The 17,781-nt window shown below is 51.6% G+C and overlaps 1 protein-coding gene and 1 long non-coding RNA gene across 2 annotated transcripts in view; both read left to right on the top strand.

Moving 5' to 3' along the window:
* Positions 1–8,378: 8,378 nt before the first annotated feature.
* LOC116779881 lies at positions 8,379–10,472 on the top strand. Its single transcript, XR_004354227.1, has 4 exons — positions 8,379–8,450; positions 8,539–8,645; positions 9,342–9,432; positions 10,376–10,472. It is a non-coding gene; the product is annotated as an uncharacterized LOC116779881 (long non-coding RNA).
* Positions 10,473–11,327: 855 nt separating this feature from the next.
* The window catches only part of LOC116800113 (ankyrin repeat domain-containing protein 26-like), an 18,000-nt gene continuing 11,546 nt past the window's right edge, over positions 11,328–17,781 (top strand). Inside the window, exons 1-4 of the mRNA XM_032713693.1 lie at positions 11,328–11,564; positions 12,098–12,333; positions 13,136–13,268; positions 14,442–14,723. Of these exons, the coding sequence (XP_032569584.1) occupies positions 11,328–11,564; positions 12,098–12,333; positions 13,136–13,268; positions 14,442–14,723 (888 nt within the window). The remainder of the gene's footprint in view (positions 11,565–12,097; positions 12,334–13,135; positions 13,269–14,441; positions 14,724–17,781) is intronic.

Raw genomic sequence — 17,781 nt, 5'->3', positions numbered from 1 at the left:
CTGGTCCCAGTTGTTCTAACTAGGACAGATGATCCGCAAGCGGGAGAGCCAAGGGGTGGTCAGCAGAATACACTCACCCTTCAACAGCCCCATCTGACCTGTACGTAAGTCCGATGGAGAATGGAGACTGACTGTGGACTATTGTGGTTTAAATGAAGTCACACCGCCGTTGAGTGCCGCTGTGCCAGACATGTTGGAGCTCCAGTACGAGCTGGAGCAAAGTGGTACGTCACCATTGACATTGCCAATGCATTTTTCTCCATTCCCTTAGCAGCAGAGTACAGGCCACAGTTTGCTTTCACCTGGAGGGGCGTTCAATACAGCTGGAATCGACTGCCCCAGGCTGGAACCACAGTCCAACCATTTGCCATGGACTGATTCAGGTCAAACTAGAGAAGGGTAAGACTTCAGAACATATCCAGTACATCGATGACATCATTGTACGGGGGGACATAGCAGAAGAAGTTTTCAAGAAAGGACAGAAGATCATCCAGATTCTCCTCGAGGTCGGTTTTGCCATCAAGAAGAGTAAGGTCAAGGGACCTGCCCAAGAGATCCAGTTCCTAGGGGTGAAATGGCAAATGGACGACACCAGATACCAACAGACGTCATCAACAAGATTGTAGCAATGGCTCCACTGACAAACAAGAAAGAAACCCAGGCTTTTCTGGGAGCTATAGGCTTTTGGAGGATATACATCCCAGAGTACAGCCAGGTTGTGAGCCCTCTTTACTTTGTGATCCATAAAAAGAACGATTTCCAACAGGGTCCTGAACAACAGCAAGCTTTCAGGCAGATCAAGCAAGAAATTGCACATACCGTGGCTCTTGGACCAGTCAGGATGGGACCCAGATGTAAAGAATGCACTCTACACTGCAGCTGGAGCCTCTGGTAAAAGGTGCCTGGCGAGATGCGAGGGTGACCACTTGGTTTCTGGAGTCGAAGCTACAGAGGTTCTGAGGCCGATTACACCCCTGTGGAGAAGGAAATCTTAGCAGCGTACGAAGGCATACGAGCAGCTTCAGAGGTAATTGGTACTAAAGCACAGCTCTTCTTGGCACCCCAGATGGGACCCCAGCACGCAAAGTGTAACTATATAAAGGAAAAAGGCGGTAGAGTTTATCCATTTTAAGGAAAGGGTGGCCATAAAAGGAAATACTGCAATGCAGCAAACTTTGGCCAATCAGGGAGTGGGGTCTAAGGATACAGAAATCAAGGGGATTTTTCATCAAATAATTTCAGGGTACAAACAAGGGAAAAACTACAATAAATGTTTAGACACAACCATAAAACTCGAAACACATTTGGTCTGAACTTCTTGACAGCTTCATACAGGGGTTTCATCCTCTGGAGGGTCACACATTTCTTATTGTCTTCTCCAGCTTTCATATTCAGCAATGTCCTCACTCCCGACAGACCAGGATCCCCTTTCCAGAGTAATGGAGGAACACCATGATTTTTTAATCAAAAATTACTGGATTTGTATGAAATGTTATGGAAAGGCTCTGGAAATCATTCGGTGTTCACAGTGAGTCTATGGTTTCCCATCCCCTGCTTCAGATATGAAAACATGTTCCTTGCAGTCAGAATGTAAACTCATAAACTATTAAATGGATGCCAAGCACATTGCACTTACCTGTTGGTTTACTGATGCATAGGTGGTTTCTTATGCGCTCACAATAACAACTACATCCATTTTTTCTGACCAGCAGATTGACTGACCTTGATTCTTGAGCATGAAAGAGCTCAAGTCCTTGGAACCATCATTGTGATTCAGTGAAAAAACAGAAGAAAGAAGTAGAGATCTCAAAAGACAATTGGACAGGATAAAAAACACCCAACAAGACAGACCTCTTCAAAAAAAAATCCACCCAGGCAGAAGTGGAAAAGTATAAAGAGTTGTATGTGGTGGAAGCGAAAAGCAGAAAAAGCCTAACCAAGAGACTGGAAAGGTAAGTCCCTGCTTTTTTGGACTGGTACTAAGAGACTCCTTTTTCCTCGTGCATTTTCCTTCTTAAATCCCTTTTCTACATCTGGCCAGCGTCAGGTGTGAAAGCAGAACGTGGTATCTTTGTGGGGAAAGTTCCTTAAGACCCTTGCCTTCCTCAGACCTGTCTTCCTTTCTCTTTAGAGTTCCAGCAGTAACAGCACAGTAGCACCACTCTGGCATTGCTGGTGTCTATTTCAAGTTGCTGTTGTTTTAGCAGGTAGTCTTTTTGCCAGTCTCTAATCTCCTCATCCCGTGGGTGAGAGAAAAGACGAATCTTGTGCCCTTTCCTGTTCGAATAAGGAGAGGCCTCTCGGAGAAGAGAGTTGGCATCAGTTTGGGACTGAGCAGAAGGCTGGGTCTCAGAACACAACTCAGCCATCTGTGGTAAAGTGGAAGACTTCCAGAGTGGTCCAAGGCCCAAAAATACGGAAATGGAAGCAATGAGCTGTGGAACTCCATTCTTTGACAAGAGAAACTGTGGGAAAGAGCACTGTGGTGCAGGAACCTACCCCCTAAGTTCTCCACTAAATTGACACGTATGGTGTGTGTGACCTATTTGAAATGGTTGATGTGCCAAATGCCACCAGACATCTGTGAGACACCTTTTTCTTCATCAGTGATCTTCGTTCTAGCAGTTTCTTCCCTGGACCTTGCTTTAATATGTTACTCTGGATAGGAGGCATTTGCTGGTGTAGTTCCTGCTACGTCTTCCTCCATGAAACAGCGGAGCTCCCTACTCCTTGGGAAGTCTTCACGGCCTTCTAATTGTGCAGCAATGCTGCAAGCTCTGCAGTACCGCTGGTCCAAGTATGCCCTGTAGTCAGCAGTCAGTGTGATAGCACAGTCCTGCCAGAATGCAGAGCATGATAGCAGGAGACGTGGAAACCACCCGCCAGGAGCTGTAATCAGCGGGACAGGCACGTAGCACGGGCTTGAGGCATGGGCAAGCAGGAGGCTTGGAAGCGAGTGATCTTTAAGGTCCCCTTTTGGGGTTTTCCCGGAATTCACTGTCTTTCCATCCCGCTGAGTTCTTTTTTTGTTCTTTCTGTCTGCAGGTTGCTGAACTTTCCCAACAGCTGGAGAGGGAATGTCAAAAGCGCATGCAGCTGGAAGCCACAAGTCAGGGTTTGCAAGACAAGCTGTCTAGCCTGCGTGGGAAGTGAGAAAACCTGGAGAAGAGCAAATGCCAGCTGCAAGAAGAGCTGGCAAAGCTCCAGCATCATTTGGAGACCAATGTGGTGGGTGGCAGCCAGATCATGGCTAGGCTTGGCCAACAAAGATTTGGAAGGGCTCTCCCCACATTTTCTAAAGAGGCCAATGCGAGACAGACAAGATGGGTTGCAAAAGGCACAGCAGAATGGGATCCCATCCTTGGATGGGATCGGCAAGACACGATTCTTTCTGCGTTGTCTTCTCTCTTCGATGGTGATCCTGCGTGCGTTCTCAAAGGAAGCAGCAGCGTTAGAGACAGTGTGTCTCCAGACCTCTCGACTGGAGACCAGAGTAGACCAGTGCTGGAGACCAATGTGGCCAAGGCTGAGATGTTGCTTCAGGGAGTCCTCGTGTCTCCTTTTGCCGGCTCCTCTCTTGCGGCAGCCAGTGGCAAGTTTGCCATAGATCACGATCTTGGGGAGGCGGTAGTCCTCCATCCTGGAGACGTGCCCTGCCCGACGCAGCTGTGTTCTCAGCAACGTGGCCTCAATGCTGGTAATTGCTGCCTGTTGTAGAACAGACGTATTAGTTCCGTAATCTGACCAACGGATGTTTTAGGATTGTACGGAGACAGCGTTGATGGAAGCGTTCTAGGAGTTGCAGGTGGTGGCGGTAAATGAGCCATGATTTGGACCCATCTGAGAGAGCAGACAGCGCAATGGCTCTGTAAACCCTGATCTTTGTACTTTTCTTCATGTGTTTATTTACAAGGACTCCCTGAAATCTTTGTACTTTTCTTCAGGTGTTTATTTACAAGGACTCCCTGAAACAACCTCTCAGCCTTGGCCATATTGATCAACATAACTGGTCTGCTCTGGCCTCCAATCGGGAGGTCTGGTGACACACTATCTTTAACGCTGCTGATGCTTTTGCGAAAGCACGGAGGATCACTCTTGAGGAGAAAAGACAACGCAGAAAGAGTCGTGCCTTGCAGAATATATCTCCTTAGCAGTCTTTCTGCTGTGCCTTTTGCAACCGGCCGTGTCTATCTCGTATTGGCCTTTTTAGCCACCAACGCGCTTGTAACAGACGTGGGTAGAACCCTTCCCAAATCATCGTTCGTGAAACCTGGCCATGATGATGATGATGATGATTATTTTGCCAGACTCTTTTATGGACTCTTCTGAAAGCTCTCGATGCCTTTGGTAACCTGTTGTCTCCCCGAGTAGGGGCAGTATCCAATTCATTCTTCACCGGTTGTTGTGTAATGGACTGAATTGCTGAGTCTTGACCTACACGGTTGGTCCTGAAAAGAGTCTGAAAGTGTTCAGAGCATCGATTTAGAATGGTGGTTTTATCTGTGAGAAGCATTTGACCATCTGCGCTGAGTAGAGGACTTTGGGCCTGGTCTGTCGGTCCGTCTACTGTTTTCAAGGCCTCCTAGAATCCTCTGTGATCACCCGTATCTGCGCATAATTGAATTTTTCCTGCTAGATTGGTCCACCCCTTGTTTTGGATGTCACGAAGTTGCTGTTGGAGCTTGCTGCCTGCGAGACAAAAGGCTGCTTTTCTTCCATGAGCAGATGGCTGAGCAAGGTGTGCTCGGTGGGCAGTTCTCTTTTTCCTCCACAAATCCTGGATGTCTTGACTGTTTTCATCCAAACAACCCTTGTTCTTCTTGAAGGAGAAGCCTAAGGGTTCTTCAGAGGACTGCAGGATGTTATTTTTCATAGGTTGCCAAAATGATTCAGGAGAGGGATCTATGGAATGATCCTGGAGCCTAGTTTGAAGGTTTGCCTGAAAGTTGTCTCTCCCTTTAGCTGATTGAAGATCTTTAACTTGGAGTCTCCTGCTCGGAATACCGCCCCTTTTAGGTTTGAACTTAAGGTTGAAGCGAAGTTTACAGCCAAATAGAACAATAGAAAAGGGAGGTGGAAGAAGGAGCCGAGCAGGAAATAAGACCAAAACTACAAGTCTGGTTCTCTATTCAACTGGGCTGGAACATCTTGTCAACAATTTGAGACTGAACAATCTCAGTCTGTGAGGAGGCTCTTGGCTGCCGCTAGGTGTTCTTATGCCAACTTGGTCTTGAATAAACTGAAGAGTCTAGTAGGTGTCCTTGTTTTCTTCTGTTGCCCCTGCCGGCTTTGCTTCTGCCATTCCCCGATCCCAAGGCTGTCCCCTCTTCTTCCCTCTGCTTGCCTCTGGGACAGGTGGGGACCTGTCCAACTTGGGCAGAAAGGGCCTGGCTGCCAGAACTGTCCCGACATTTGAGGAGAACTGTTGCGTTTGGTGACAGAATTGGAGCTCTTTGGACCTAGGTGGGAGGGATGAGGAGAGTCCTATTTTTGAAGGTTTATTAAGGCTTTCTTCCCGGGCCGGGAGTTAAGACTTCTCTCTCTGCCCTTGGTCTGAGTGCAAATCAGTGCGGCAGACATCTTCAAGGTTGAAAGAGAAGCTGAAGGCCGAGCCAGAGCTCTCCTCTGCTCCCTTCAGCTCTGCTCACAGCTTGCGCGCTGTACTTCAGGGGGTGTTTTCTAAATGAGTCTGGGGGCGTACTTCATCACCCTCCTGTTCACTTTTTTCTTCAAATGCCCTTGGAAGGCGATCAGGCAATAATAAGACACCAATTAATTGTCGTTTGTCCAAAACGCTTCCTTCAAGGACGAAGTTGCCATTTCTCAGTGCTTGTTTTCTCCTAAGTTGGCAGGAAAAGGATAGACTCTCCCAGGCGGCTGGGCCAAAGACAGACCAAAAGTATCAACATCTAATTAAGCCCTGATACACCCGCAAAGAAAAAGGGACATTTCTTCAGCCTGCTTGCAGTCCATTGTAGTGTCCCTCCCCTGAGCAAGCTGGTGCAGAAGTTGTGGGCCTTCACTTGGTGTTGTCATTGGGACCGAGTGGGACAAGATGTGTTTGAAAGTTTCTTGCTGCCCTGCTGTGTGCTGCCTGTTGGCTGGTGGAACATCAGCAGAGCAGAAACTGACTGTTGGCATCTGGCAAAGCAGCAGGTGAGAGCAGTTGCGAGGGTGAGGTGGGGCGAGGTGTCTGCTCTTCAAGAGGGACAATGTCAGGGTTGAAAACAAGTCTGTGGGAAGGCAGACAGAGCTAAACAAGTCACTGTAAGTCTGTAAATGCTGAATCATCATGGTGTGATGCAGGGTAGCCAATTGTGATATATGTTTATGAAAAAACACCAACGGTAGTTTAACATGTATGTTATGCCCAGGGCTATAAGAGTCAGCGTTCTGTTCCAATAAAGGTTCTTTCCTCTCCTGTCTTGTTGCTTGAAAGTAGACTGTCTGCGTATTTTCTTTTATTGACCGCCACAACAATAACAGGACAAGAGAAAGGAGTTGGGGAATTGTCCTGGAAGTCTGGCCTGGTGGGTTTGGAGCACTGGGTGGGCATTTCTTGTGAGCTGTGGTGGCCCCCGCCTGCTTGGGCTGGGATGTCACTTTCTCCTGAGCCTCATTTGATGGCAGTGTGTCCAGAGGCAGCCCGTCTCCATGCTGAAGCAAAAAGCCAGAGCGAGTGATGCGGGAGCTGCTCCAGCACCTACCGCAGCCTGCGGCCCGGTGGGAGCGTCCCGGGCCCTGCCCCGGGGCGCCCTGAGGCGGGGCAGTGCCCCTCCTGCCGGCCGCCCTCACAAGGCCCAGGCCGCCTCCTTCCCACAAGGCCCAGCAGGGCCGCCCTCACACCTGCCCCGCCCTGCCCTGTCCCCCCCGGCCCCACCCTGCACCGTGGCCTCTGTCACACCCCACGCTGACGTGCTGAGCCTTCCACCAGCCATTGTGACGCCACAGGCACCAGTCGGGCACGGCTTTGTTGGTGCCCGCAGCCGGCGCTCAGAGCTGCTGTAGCCTCTCGGGGAGCAGCAACTCATCCCGTTCTGGGAGCATTGCGCGCCTGTATCGCCGTCTTGGTAGCTGCAGGCCACAACCGCTGCGCAGGGCGACCTCGTCTGCCTTGTGCTTTCTACCCCGTGCCCGTCCTTATTGTCGTCCTTGTCCCCTTTGTCACCCTCCCCCTAAACCTCACCCTTGTCCCAATTCCTTATCCCTACTTGGCACGCGGCAGCCCGCCGGAGGCTTCTTGCACTCCTGCTGCAGGGAACTGCAAGCAGGGCCATGCCGTGGCTTCTGAGCAAGGAGCGACGGCAGTCGCCCTCCAGCAGCAGCAGTGGGCAGCCCTGGGCTGCCACCAGCTCCAGCAGCGCCTCCCAGCTCCGGGAGGAGGGGTTGGGCAGGCTGCACCGCGCGGCCGCCCGCGGCGACCTGGGCTGGCTGAGGCGCTGGCGCTGGTACGTGAAGGTAGTCGGCATCGACAGGCCAGACCAGGAGATGCGGTGAGTTCTGTGCCACGCTGATGGCACACCTTGGCTGCTCCTGAGCCAAGCTGCAGTAGTCCTCGGCAACCCTGTCTTAAGGACAAGGCTTGAAAAGTGACATTTGCCCTGTCAACTGGGAGAGGGAACTCTTGAGCTTTTCACTGCTCGGAGCTGCCGGCCGGGCTCCAGCGCTGTTAGAAAGGCGTGTTGCCCACCTGCCGTTTGGCCGTGGTCTCTCTGCAGGGCTGTTCTGCAGCTGCTCAGCCCTCACCTGTTCTCTTCTGCCCTCTGGCTGATCAGCGCAGCATTGCAGCAGCAGCAGCAGCAGCGAGCAGGAGGAGCAGAGTCGGAGCAGGGTCCCCAGGGTGCTGGGTAGAGACACAGTTTGGGCTTGTCCTTTTTCTGTCTAGGTTAAGAGTGTCTGTTTAATTTTTAGGACACCTCTGCATCTGGCTTCGGCCAATGGCCATGCAGATGTCGTTAGATATCTGCTAAGAAAGAACAGCCAGCCCAACCTCGCCGACAGCTTCAAGAGAACGGCCCTGATGAAGGTGTGTGGAATGCCTTCTGAGCTTGGAGGTGGGGCTTAGTGCTGGTGTGTTAAAGGGGAGGTGCCTGGCAGGATTCCTTGCAGCGCAGGGCCATAGAAACACGCCTACTGCAATGGGCACGCCATAGGCCTCTGTTAGCTCATCTTTGCAGATGGTCTTCTATGGCAGCATTCAGGAGCTGAGGCAGTTGTGAGAGAGGGGGATGGATGTAAAAGTTGGAAGTCTTTCCCTTTCGGTGTGTTGTTCCCAGGCAGTCCAGCAGGAGCAGGAAGAATGTGTTGCTATTCTGCTGGACCACGGTGCCGACCCGAATCTGGCAGATGCGGACGGCAACACTGCCCTTCACCTGGCTGTCCTGTCTAAAAATACAGCTGTAGCAGGGCTGTTACTGGAGCATCATGCCAAGAGTGATGCTCAGAACCAGGTAACCTTGGCATGTGGGTAAAGCTGCTCTTTCCAAGAGCTGCAGAGTTTGTCTGTGTCTTTCTAATGGGGATTCTTTCTCCTTTTAGTGGGGATTTACCCCCTTGAAACTTGCAGCCTTGCAACAGCATGAGGAGATTGTGGAGTGCCTTGTGAAAAAAGCAGCTGACAGGCATGCTCAAGGCCAGTGGGAAAGGTGAGGGCTTTGTCAAAAGAGCACCCGGGCCTTCTGGGTAGTCTGCAAGTGTGAGTGAGACGAGGGGCGTGGCAATGAGCTTGGAAAAAGAAGGAGGAACCCCGTGGAAGCAGTTCCCGGGGCGACTGGTAAATGCAGGTCTGCACTTGGCTGCTCTTGTAGCTTTGGGGCTCTTGCCCTTTGCCCCCTGAGGTCTGCAAGAAAGCCTTTTCTGTGGTGCCCTTCCCCCCCACAGAGTCAGAGCCATGGGGAAACTTGCCAGCAGCTCAGCAGCGTGGCTGCTCTGCAGGCCGGGGGGGTTTAAGGCAAGGCAGAGTTGGTGCGTTAAGTGCTCTGAAGGGAAGCGTTGGGGGAAAGGGGGGCTCCGAGCGCACCTAAGGAGAAAACTTGCTGCCATGGAGATGGTCAGGTAGTGGAAGGGCTTGCCCCAGGAAGGGCTTGCCCCGGGAGTTTGTGCAGCCACATCGGTGGGGCCTTTGAAGAGCAGTGCAAGGAGCCCTGAAGAGCACGACCTGAGCTGGTAGTTGAGGCTGCTTCAGGGAGGCCCCTTCTAAGAGAAATTCTCCAATGCTTGCATGGACTTGGCCTTGCTTTCCCGGAGGTTGTAGGAAAGGGGGGAAGAGGTCTTTTGGGAGCAAGCAGGGGAAAAATGATGCAGGATGAGACATGTTTCCGATGAACTTTTGGATGCTTTAGGACTGCTCTTGTGGTTACTGGAAGCCATGAGGCTCACCTGGAGGAAGATAATCTGCGCTTGCAGGAGGAGTTGGACAGGGCTGACGTGGAGGTATGGAAAGCGTGTCCCCACAGGGATAAACCTGGGGGTGCTTGTTGCTTCCTCTCCATCACGAAAAGGGACAAAACAGTATTCTGGGAGCTGGTACGACAGACACCTAAGGAAGCGGCAGTTCCATCGGGCTTTGATCTGCCTCTGTCCCTCCGGCCCCCTGCCCCACAACCCGTCATGCTGAGGCAGAGCTGCCTCTCCTTAGGGTTTCACTCCTTACCGCTCAGGGGGGCTGGGGTTCCTCTCTTTCTGCTACACTGGAGGTCTTCCTGCTTTAAGAAGACTCCCCACGCAGCCCTGGCTCCATTCTCGACTCCAGGGCAGGTCTGTGGAGCAGTTCACCTGGCTGCCTTTGCTGAAATGGTGGTCATCAGCTCGTCAGTGATGCCACCCTTCCTGGCCCCACCCCACTGAAGCAGAACTGCCTCAGGCATCCACTGCTTCCTGCTCAGGGACTGCTGGGCGCCTCTCTCTGCACTACAGAGTGCGGGTCTTTCCCACTGAAGAAAACTCCCCGTGCTGCCCTGGTGCAATCCTGGGCTCCAGAGCACATGTGCCAGAACACTTGGCCTCTGCCACTTGCCAGACGCCTTCCTTTAGGAAGATGAACTATTTCACCGGTCTTTTCCTGGAGTAGCAAGCAAGGGAATACAAGAAGCGTCCCAGGTGACCAAAAAGGACGGAGGGGCAGTGTCGGTGCTTAGAAGCGTGCTGTAGGAAAGCAGTGGAGGGATAGGAGAGGCTGCTGTAAAAGAGGACAAAGGCCTACAGTTTGTGTTCATGGGGTAGTAGCAGTGAAGCTTTGAAGGGACTTGAGTGGATTGCAGTTCTTTGGGCAGAGGGGATGCACACAGACATGCAGCACCTGAGTTCTTCAGCAGCAGCTGGCTCCTCTCTGGAAAAGCTCACCTGACAACTGTGCATTCTTCCCGTGATTTTACAGCTGCGGGAGGAGGAAGAAAAGCATCTTCAGTCTGAGCATTGCGTTTGTGACTTGAAGACTGCCTTGGATGACAAGGGAAGAGAAGCAGTAACTTCTTCCCAGAAGCTGCAGGACCTCCCGTTGGCGTCTTGCGAGACTAATATGACTGTAAAACAAGTGGAAGAAGAGGCGCAAGAGTAAGAGAGTAACCCAGTGAAGTGAGGGGTCTGTGGCTTTGGGGGAGTGGGTGGAAACAAGGGAAGAGTCATTGGGATTTTGAAGGACACTTCTGCTGTGGATTCTGTTCCTTAGCACAGTTTGTCTGGCATTGGATTTTCTGGGAATAAGACCTGTATTTCTTCTTAAGCTTTGCAAGTGAAAAGAGCAGATTGGAAGGCACTGTCCAGCAGCCAAGCGACGGCGTTGAAGCCCTTCCGAGAGACCTGCAAGCCTCTGCCTCAGTAAGCTGGTGCTAAATTTGCCTTTTTGTGACTCTTGAGCCTAAGTTGCCTATTTGTGCGGGGAAAGTGTCAGATGAAGTTTTCCTGGAGAGCCTAGGGGAGCTCAGTTTCTGCCTTCTCCTCAGTAGAGGCTGCTCAGGAAGCAGCCTGGTCCTTTTGCCAGTTGCTACAAAAGCCCCGAGGGTATTTGCTGTGCTGGACACTTGAGGAATTCTTAGATTCTAAATGAGGAGTTTCATCCTGAGCTCCAAGGGAGCCGGAAGTATTGCTGCCAGGAGTGTCTCCCAAATTCTTAAGTAGGTCTAAAGTTTCTTCTTTCTGTCGGGGAATCTTTCAAGTGTTTTCTAGGCTGGTTTCCAGTAGAGGAGAGATACAGTTGCGATGACCACCCCCTTGAGAAGTTTTCCCAGAATTCACTGCCTTTAGATGCCACTGAGTTTCCTTTTTTTTTTTTGTCCTGTGTCCAGGGTGGTGAACTTTCCCAGCAGCTGGACATGGAGCCTAGAAGAGGCATGCCGCTCGAGGCTCAGAAGCAGGCTTTGCAAGGAGAGCTGTCCAGTCTGCGTGGGAAGTGTGAAAACCTGGAGAAGAGCAAATGGCAGCTGCAAGAAGAGGTGGCAGAACTCGATCATTGTTTGGAGACTTTGGTGCTGGATGGCAGCCAAAGAGAAGAATGTAAAAGAGAGGTAGAAGAACCAACTGACCAGGAAAGAAGTCAAAAGCTACAAGACGTCAGCCTCGTTTTGCAAGTAAGTGAATTTCTCCCCAGCGTCCACAGGCGCTACGTAAACTTCTGTTGTGGCCGTGGGTTTTGGTGTTTTTCTTTTGCTCCTGTATTCTGTGGGTTAGCTTCTGTCTTTGCTGAAGGCAGTGGGAGAAGGCAATCTGGTTGGGCAGGAGTGCTGTCGTGGGTGTGTCGTGTGCCGGCAGGTCCCTGAATGCAAAGGCTGCCCGAGGCAGATTGGCACTTTGCAGTGCTTGGGGGTATCTCTGTGGGCTGCTCTGGTTCTCGCTGCTCATCCTTGAATGGGTTTTGCAACTTGCAGCTGTCATGGTCAGACCTAGAGGTGCTGCTTTGTCCTTGTAGGGGGGGAAGGTGCTCTGCAAAGGAGTCCCTTAAATGACAGGGGTGGGGGTGAGGGGGTGGACGTGCTGCTGGGAGTGAGGAGGCAGAGCCGCCTCTCTGAGTAAGGCTGGGCCCTTGAAACTGGGTGCGTGCAATTTTCTGCTGGGCAGAGCTCTCTTTTTCTTGTGGTGGTTGAAGGTGCACTGTCTCCTTCAGGCACAGGCAGCCAACCAGGCCCCATTAGGACAAATCAGAGACAGTCATTGTGATTCCGTGAGAATCCAGTTGGAAGACAGAATTAGAGGCCTCGAAAGTGAATTGGACAGGGTAAAAAGAACCCAACAAGAGAGTGCTTCTCGTAAAGAAGCAACGCAGGCAGAAATGACGATGTACAAAGACCTGTATCTGGAGGAAGTGAAAACCAGAAGATGCCTAGCCAAGAAAGTGGAAAGGTAAGTCCCTGCTTTTTTTGGAGTGGTAATAAGCGACTCCTTTTTCTTCATGCGTTTTCCTTGGAAATCCATCTTCTACATCTCGCCAGCATTATTGCCCTCCATTGGCCAGCAGGGTCTGATGGAGTTGCCAAGACATTCTCCTTGATATTTGAAAAGTCGTGGCAGTCAGGTGAAGTCCCAGGTGATGGGAAAAAGGGAAACTCACTGTGCCCATCTTTGAAAGGGGTAGAAAGGAGGGCCCTGGGAACTGCCAAGCTGAGTCCAGAGGAGGCCAGCAAGGTGGTTAGAAAGATGGTGCACCTCTCCTCTGAGGAAAGGCTGGGCCAATTGCAATACTTCAACCTGGAAAAGAGAAGGTTTTGGGGTGACCTACTGGTGGCCTTTTGGTGTGTGAAGGGAGCCTACAAGAAGGATGAAGAGAGTGCATTTCAAAGAGCATGTGGGGAGAGGACAAGGGGGAATGGCTTCAAACGGTAAGAGAGTAGGTTTAGATTTGATCCTAGGAAGAAATTGGTTCCTGTGAGGGTGGTGAGGACCTGCAACAGGTTGCCCAGAGAAGCTGTGGATGCCCCATGGCTGGCAGTGTTCAAGACCAGGTTGGATGGGGTTGTGAACAACCTGGTCTCGTGGAAGGTGTTCCTGACCACAGCAGGAGGCTTGGAACGAGATGATCTTTAAGGTCCCTGCCAAGCCAAGCCATTCTAGGCTTGGATGTTGTCTGTGGTGTTTCTGTGAGACTGTGGGGGAAAGGCTGGTTGTTCCTGTGTTTTGTGGTTTTCTTAACTAATTTGCTGTGCAGGTTGGAAAAGCTTCTGAGGCTAGAGAGGAGGAAAGTCAGGGTTAATGAAGAGAAAGAAAGCCAGTCCCAGCTGGAAGAAATGAAGAAGAGTTATTCTGAAAAGGTCAAGGAAGTTGATAGATTACGAAGAGAGGTGAGCTGCGCTCTGGGTGGGACTTATTGGTTGTGGTGTTCCCTCTTTTGAAAGCTGGGAGATGCTTTCCCTCTATTTCTTGTCATGTCGATGATTTTTTTCCCTTGTCTGCATTTTGGGTGCGATGGGCTTTTCTTAATGCTCCTTCTGCTGTTGCAGTGGGAGATGACTAAGTGATCCGGAGGTAGTTCTCCTTCTGGGTAAAGACGGAAATGTTAAGGGCAAAGCAGTAGGTGTAAGGGTTGATGGAGGCCAGGCTGTCGTGCAGAGGAAGGGCGAGGCAAGAGTGGCAGCCAGCCTGGCAGGGTGCGTGAGCTGAGGGGCCAGGGAGCCGTCCCACAGGCCCTGAGCAGGAAGAGCAGAACAGGTGCCCTGACAGTGAGCGGGGTCAACCAAGAGTGCAGATCCCCCGGCTGGGCCTGAGGGATGGGCAGGTCCTTGCAGGACATCACGTGCATGGGCTGAGAGCAGTGGGGCCCAGCTGAGGCCTGGCTGCAGCTGGAGGGAGGCTGTGACAGCGTCCTCTGGGTGTGGGAGATGAATTGCTGCCCTGGGAGAGTCACTGGTAGGGCACCATTAGCCCCTGAACCCTGTCTCAGGCAGGAGCTGAGCAGGAGGCACTTGAGGTTTTGCTTTTCTCGACAGTGTTGCTGCCCAGGGCCCAATGAGGACAGGTGCCTCCCAGGGGAAAATCTGTCACTTATTGCTCACGGGGAGCTGTTTCAGCCCATCTTGTGGCGGGGAGCCAGAAGGACTGTTCCCAGCAGTGCTTTTGAGGCTGCTCTGCCTGTGCAGTAGTGGCACGGATCCTCTCATCTCCTTCTCCGCTCGTCACTCGGATCCGTTGCTGAAGCGGCGTCTGTCAGAGTCACGCTTGGGTTTGAAGGCATCCCTGTAGAATGGCTTCCTGCCTTTGCAGTGATTCCTTTGGAGTGCAGAAGCTTGTAGCATTTTTGCATGAGGAACTCGAAAAGGATGGGAAGCTGAGGAATCCTATGACAAATGATGTGAAAGCTGTTCTTGCTGGAAAAGAAGAGGCTGGTTGGACTTTCTTTCTAGTCTTGAGGCAGCAGATGATGAATATAGTCTCCCTGACCGCCCCTTTTGAGGTTTTCCCAGAATTCACTGCCTTTCCATCCCGCTGAGTTCCTGTTTTTTTCTTTCTGCCTGCAGGTTGCTGAACTTTCCCAGCAGCTGGACAGGGAATGTCAAAAGTGCACGCAGTTGGAAGCCAAAAATCAAGATTTGCAAGAAGAGCTGTCTACCCTGCGTGGGAAGGGCGAGAACCTGGAGATGGACAAATGCCAGTTGCAAGAAGAGCTGGCAAAAGTCCGGCATCATTTGGAGACTGACTTGGTGGATCGCAGCCAACTCGAACAATGTAAAAAAGAGGTGGAAGAACAAGCCGACCAGGAAATCAGACAAAAACTCCAGGAAGTCAATGAGTTTTTGCAAGTAAGTGAATTTCTCCCCAGCGTCCACAGGCGCTACGTAAACTTCTGTTGTGGCCGTGGGTTTTGGTGTTTTTCTTTTGCTCCTGTGTTCTGTGGGTTAGCTTCTGTCTTTGCTGAAGGCAGTGGGAGAAGGCAATCTGGTTGGGCAGGAGTGCTGTCGTGGGTGTGTCGTGTGCCGGCAGGTCCCTGAATGCAAAGGCTGCCCGAGGCAGATTGGCACTTTGCAGTGCTTGGGGGTATCTCTGTGGGCTGCTCTGGTTCTCGCTGCTCATCCTTGAATGGGTTTTGCAACTTGCAGCTGTCATGGCCAGACCTAGAGGTGCTGCTTTGTCCTTGTAGGGGGGGAAGGTGCTCTGCAAAGGAGTCCCTTAAATGACAGGGGTGGGGGTGAGGGGGTGGACGTGCTGCTGGGAGTGAGGAGGCAGAGCCGCCTCTCTGAGTAAGGCTGGGCCCTTGAAACTGGGTGCGTGCAATTTTCTGCTGGGCAGAGCTCTCTTTTTCTTGTGGTGGTTGAAGGTGCACTGTCTCCTTCAGGCACAGGCAGCCAACCAGGCCCCATTAGGACAAATCAGAGACAGTCATTGTGATTCCGTGAGAATCCAGTTGGAAGACAGAATTAGAGGCCTCGAAAGTGAATTGGACAGGGTAAAAAGAACCCAACAAGAGAGTGCTTCTCGTAAAGAAGCAACGCAGGCAGAAATGACGATGTACAAAGACCTGTATCTGGAGGAAGTGAAAACCAGAAGATGCCTAGCCAAGAAAGTGGAAAGGTAAGTCCCTGCTTTTTTTGGAGTGGTAATAAGCGACTCCTTTTTCTTCATGCGTTTTCCTTGGAAATCCATCTTCTACATCTCGCCAGCATTATTGCCCTCCATTGGCCAGCAGGGTCTGATGGAGTTGCCAAGACATTCTCCTTGATATTTGAAAAGTCGTGGCAGTCAGGTGAAGTCCCAGGTGATGGGAAAAAGGGAAACTCACTGTGCCCATCTTTGAAAGGGGTAGAAAGGAGGGCCCTGGGAACTGCCAAGCTGAGTCCAGAGGAGGCCAGCAAGGTGGTTAGAAAGATGGTGCACCTCTCCTCTGAGGAAAGGCTGGGCCAATTGCAATACTTCAACCTGGAAAAGAGAAGGTTTTGGGGTGACCTACTGGTGGCCTTTTGGTGTGTGAAGGGAGCCTACAAGAAGGATGAAGAGAGTGCATTTCAAAGAGCATGTGGGGAGAGGACAAGGGGGAATGGCTTCAAACGGTAAGAGAGTAGGTTTAGATTTGATCCTAGGAAGAAATTGGTTCCTGTGAGGGTGGTGAGGACCTGCAACAGGTTGCCCAGAGAAGCTGTGGATGCCCCATGGCTGGCAGTGTTCAAGACCAGGTTGGATGGGGTTGTGAACAACCTGGTCTCGTGGAAGGTGTTCCTGACCACAGCAGGAGGCTTGGAACGAGATGATCTTTAAGGTCCCTGCCAAGCCAAGCCATTCTAGGCTTGGATGTTGTCTGTGGTGTTTCTGTGAGACTGTGGGGGAAAGGCTGGTTGTTCCTGTGTTTTGTGGTTTTCTTAACTAATTTGCTGTGCAGGTTGGAAAAGCTTCTGAGGCTAGAGAGGAGGAAAGTCAGGGTTAATGAAGAGAAAGAAAGCCAGTCCCAGCTGGAAGAAATGAAGAAGAGTTATTCTGAAAAGGTCAAGGAAGTTGATAGATTACGAAGAGAGGTGAGCTGCGCTCTGGGTGGGACTTATTGGTTGTGGTGTTCCCTCTTTTGAAAGCTGGGAGATGCTTTCCCTCTATTTCTTGTCATGTCGATGATTTTTTTCCCTTGTCTGCATTTTGGGTGCGATGGGCTTTTCTTAATGCTCCTTCTGCTGTTGCAGTGGGAGATGACTAAGTGATCCGGAGGTAGTTCTCCTTCTGGGTAAAGACGGAAATGTTAAGGGCAAAGCAGTAGGTGTAAGGGTTGATGGAGGCCAGGCTGTCGTGCAGAGGAAGGGCGAGGCAAGAGTGGCAGCCAGCCTGGCAGGGTGCGTGAGCTGAGGGGCCAGGGAGCCGTCCCACAGGCCCTGAGCAGGAAGAGCAGAACAGGTGCCCTGACAGTGAGCGGGGTCAACCAAGAGTGCAGATCCCCCGGCTGGGCCTGAGGGATGGGCAGGTCCTTGCAGGACATCACGTGCATGGGCTGAGAGCAGTGGGGCCCAGCTGAGGCCTGGCTGCAGCTGGAGGGAGGCTGTGACAGCGTCCTCTGGGTGTGGGAGATGAATTGCTGCCCTGGGAGAGTCACTGGTAGGGCACCATTAGCCCCTGAACCCTGTCTCAGGCAGGAGCTGAGCAGGAGGCACTTGAGGTTTTGCTTTTCTCGACAGTGTTGCTGCCCAGGGCCCAATGAGGACAGGTGCCTCCCAGGGGAAAATCTGTCACTTATTGCTCACGGGGAGCTGTTTCAGCCCATCTTGTGGCGGGGAGCCAGAAGGACTGTTCCCAGCAGTGCTTTTGAGGCTGCTCTGCCTGTGCAGTAGTGGTACGGATCCTCTCATCTCCTTCTCCGCTCGTCACTCGGATCCGTTGCTGAAGCGGCGTCTGTCAGAGTCACGCTTGGGTTTGAAGGCATCCCTGTAGAATGGCTTCCTGCCTTTGCAGTGATTCCTTTGGAGTGCAGAAGCTTGTAGCATTTTTGCATGAGGAACTCGAAAAGGATGGGAAGCTGAGGAATCCTATGACAAATGATGTGAAAGCTGTTCTTGCTGGAAAAGAAGAGGCTGGTTGGACTTTCTTTCTAGTCTTGAGGCAGCAGATGATGAATATAGTCTCCCTGACCGCCCCTTTTGAGGTTTTCCCAGAATTCACTGCCTTTCCATCCCGCTGAGTTCCTGTTTTTTTCTTTCTGCCTGCAGGTTGCTGAACTTTCCCAGCAGCTGGACAGGGAATGTCAAAAGTGCACGCAGCTGGAAGCCAAAAATCAAGATTTGCAAGAAGAGCTGTCTACCCTGCGTGGGAAGGGCGAGAACCTGGAGATGGACAAATGCCAGTTGCAAGAAGAGCTGGCAAAAGTCCGGCATCATTTGGAGACTGACT

The sequence above is a fragment of the Chiroxiphia lanceolata genome, chromosome 31 (genome assembly GCF_009829145.1).
Source record: "Chiroxiphia lanceolata isolate bChiLan1 chromosome 31, bChiLan1.pri, whole genome shotgun sequence".
Lineage (NCBI taxonomy): Eukaryota > Metazoa > Chordata > Aves > Passeriformes > Pipridae > Chiroxiphia > Chiroxiphia lanceolata.
The sequence above is the reverse complement of the archived record's forward strand: the minus strand, read 5'-3'. Positions and strand labels throughout refer to the sequence as shown.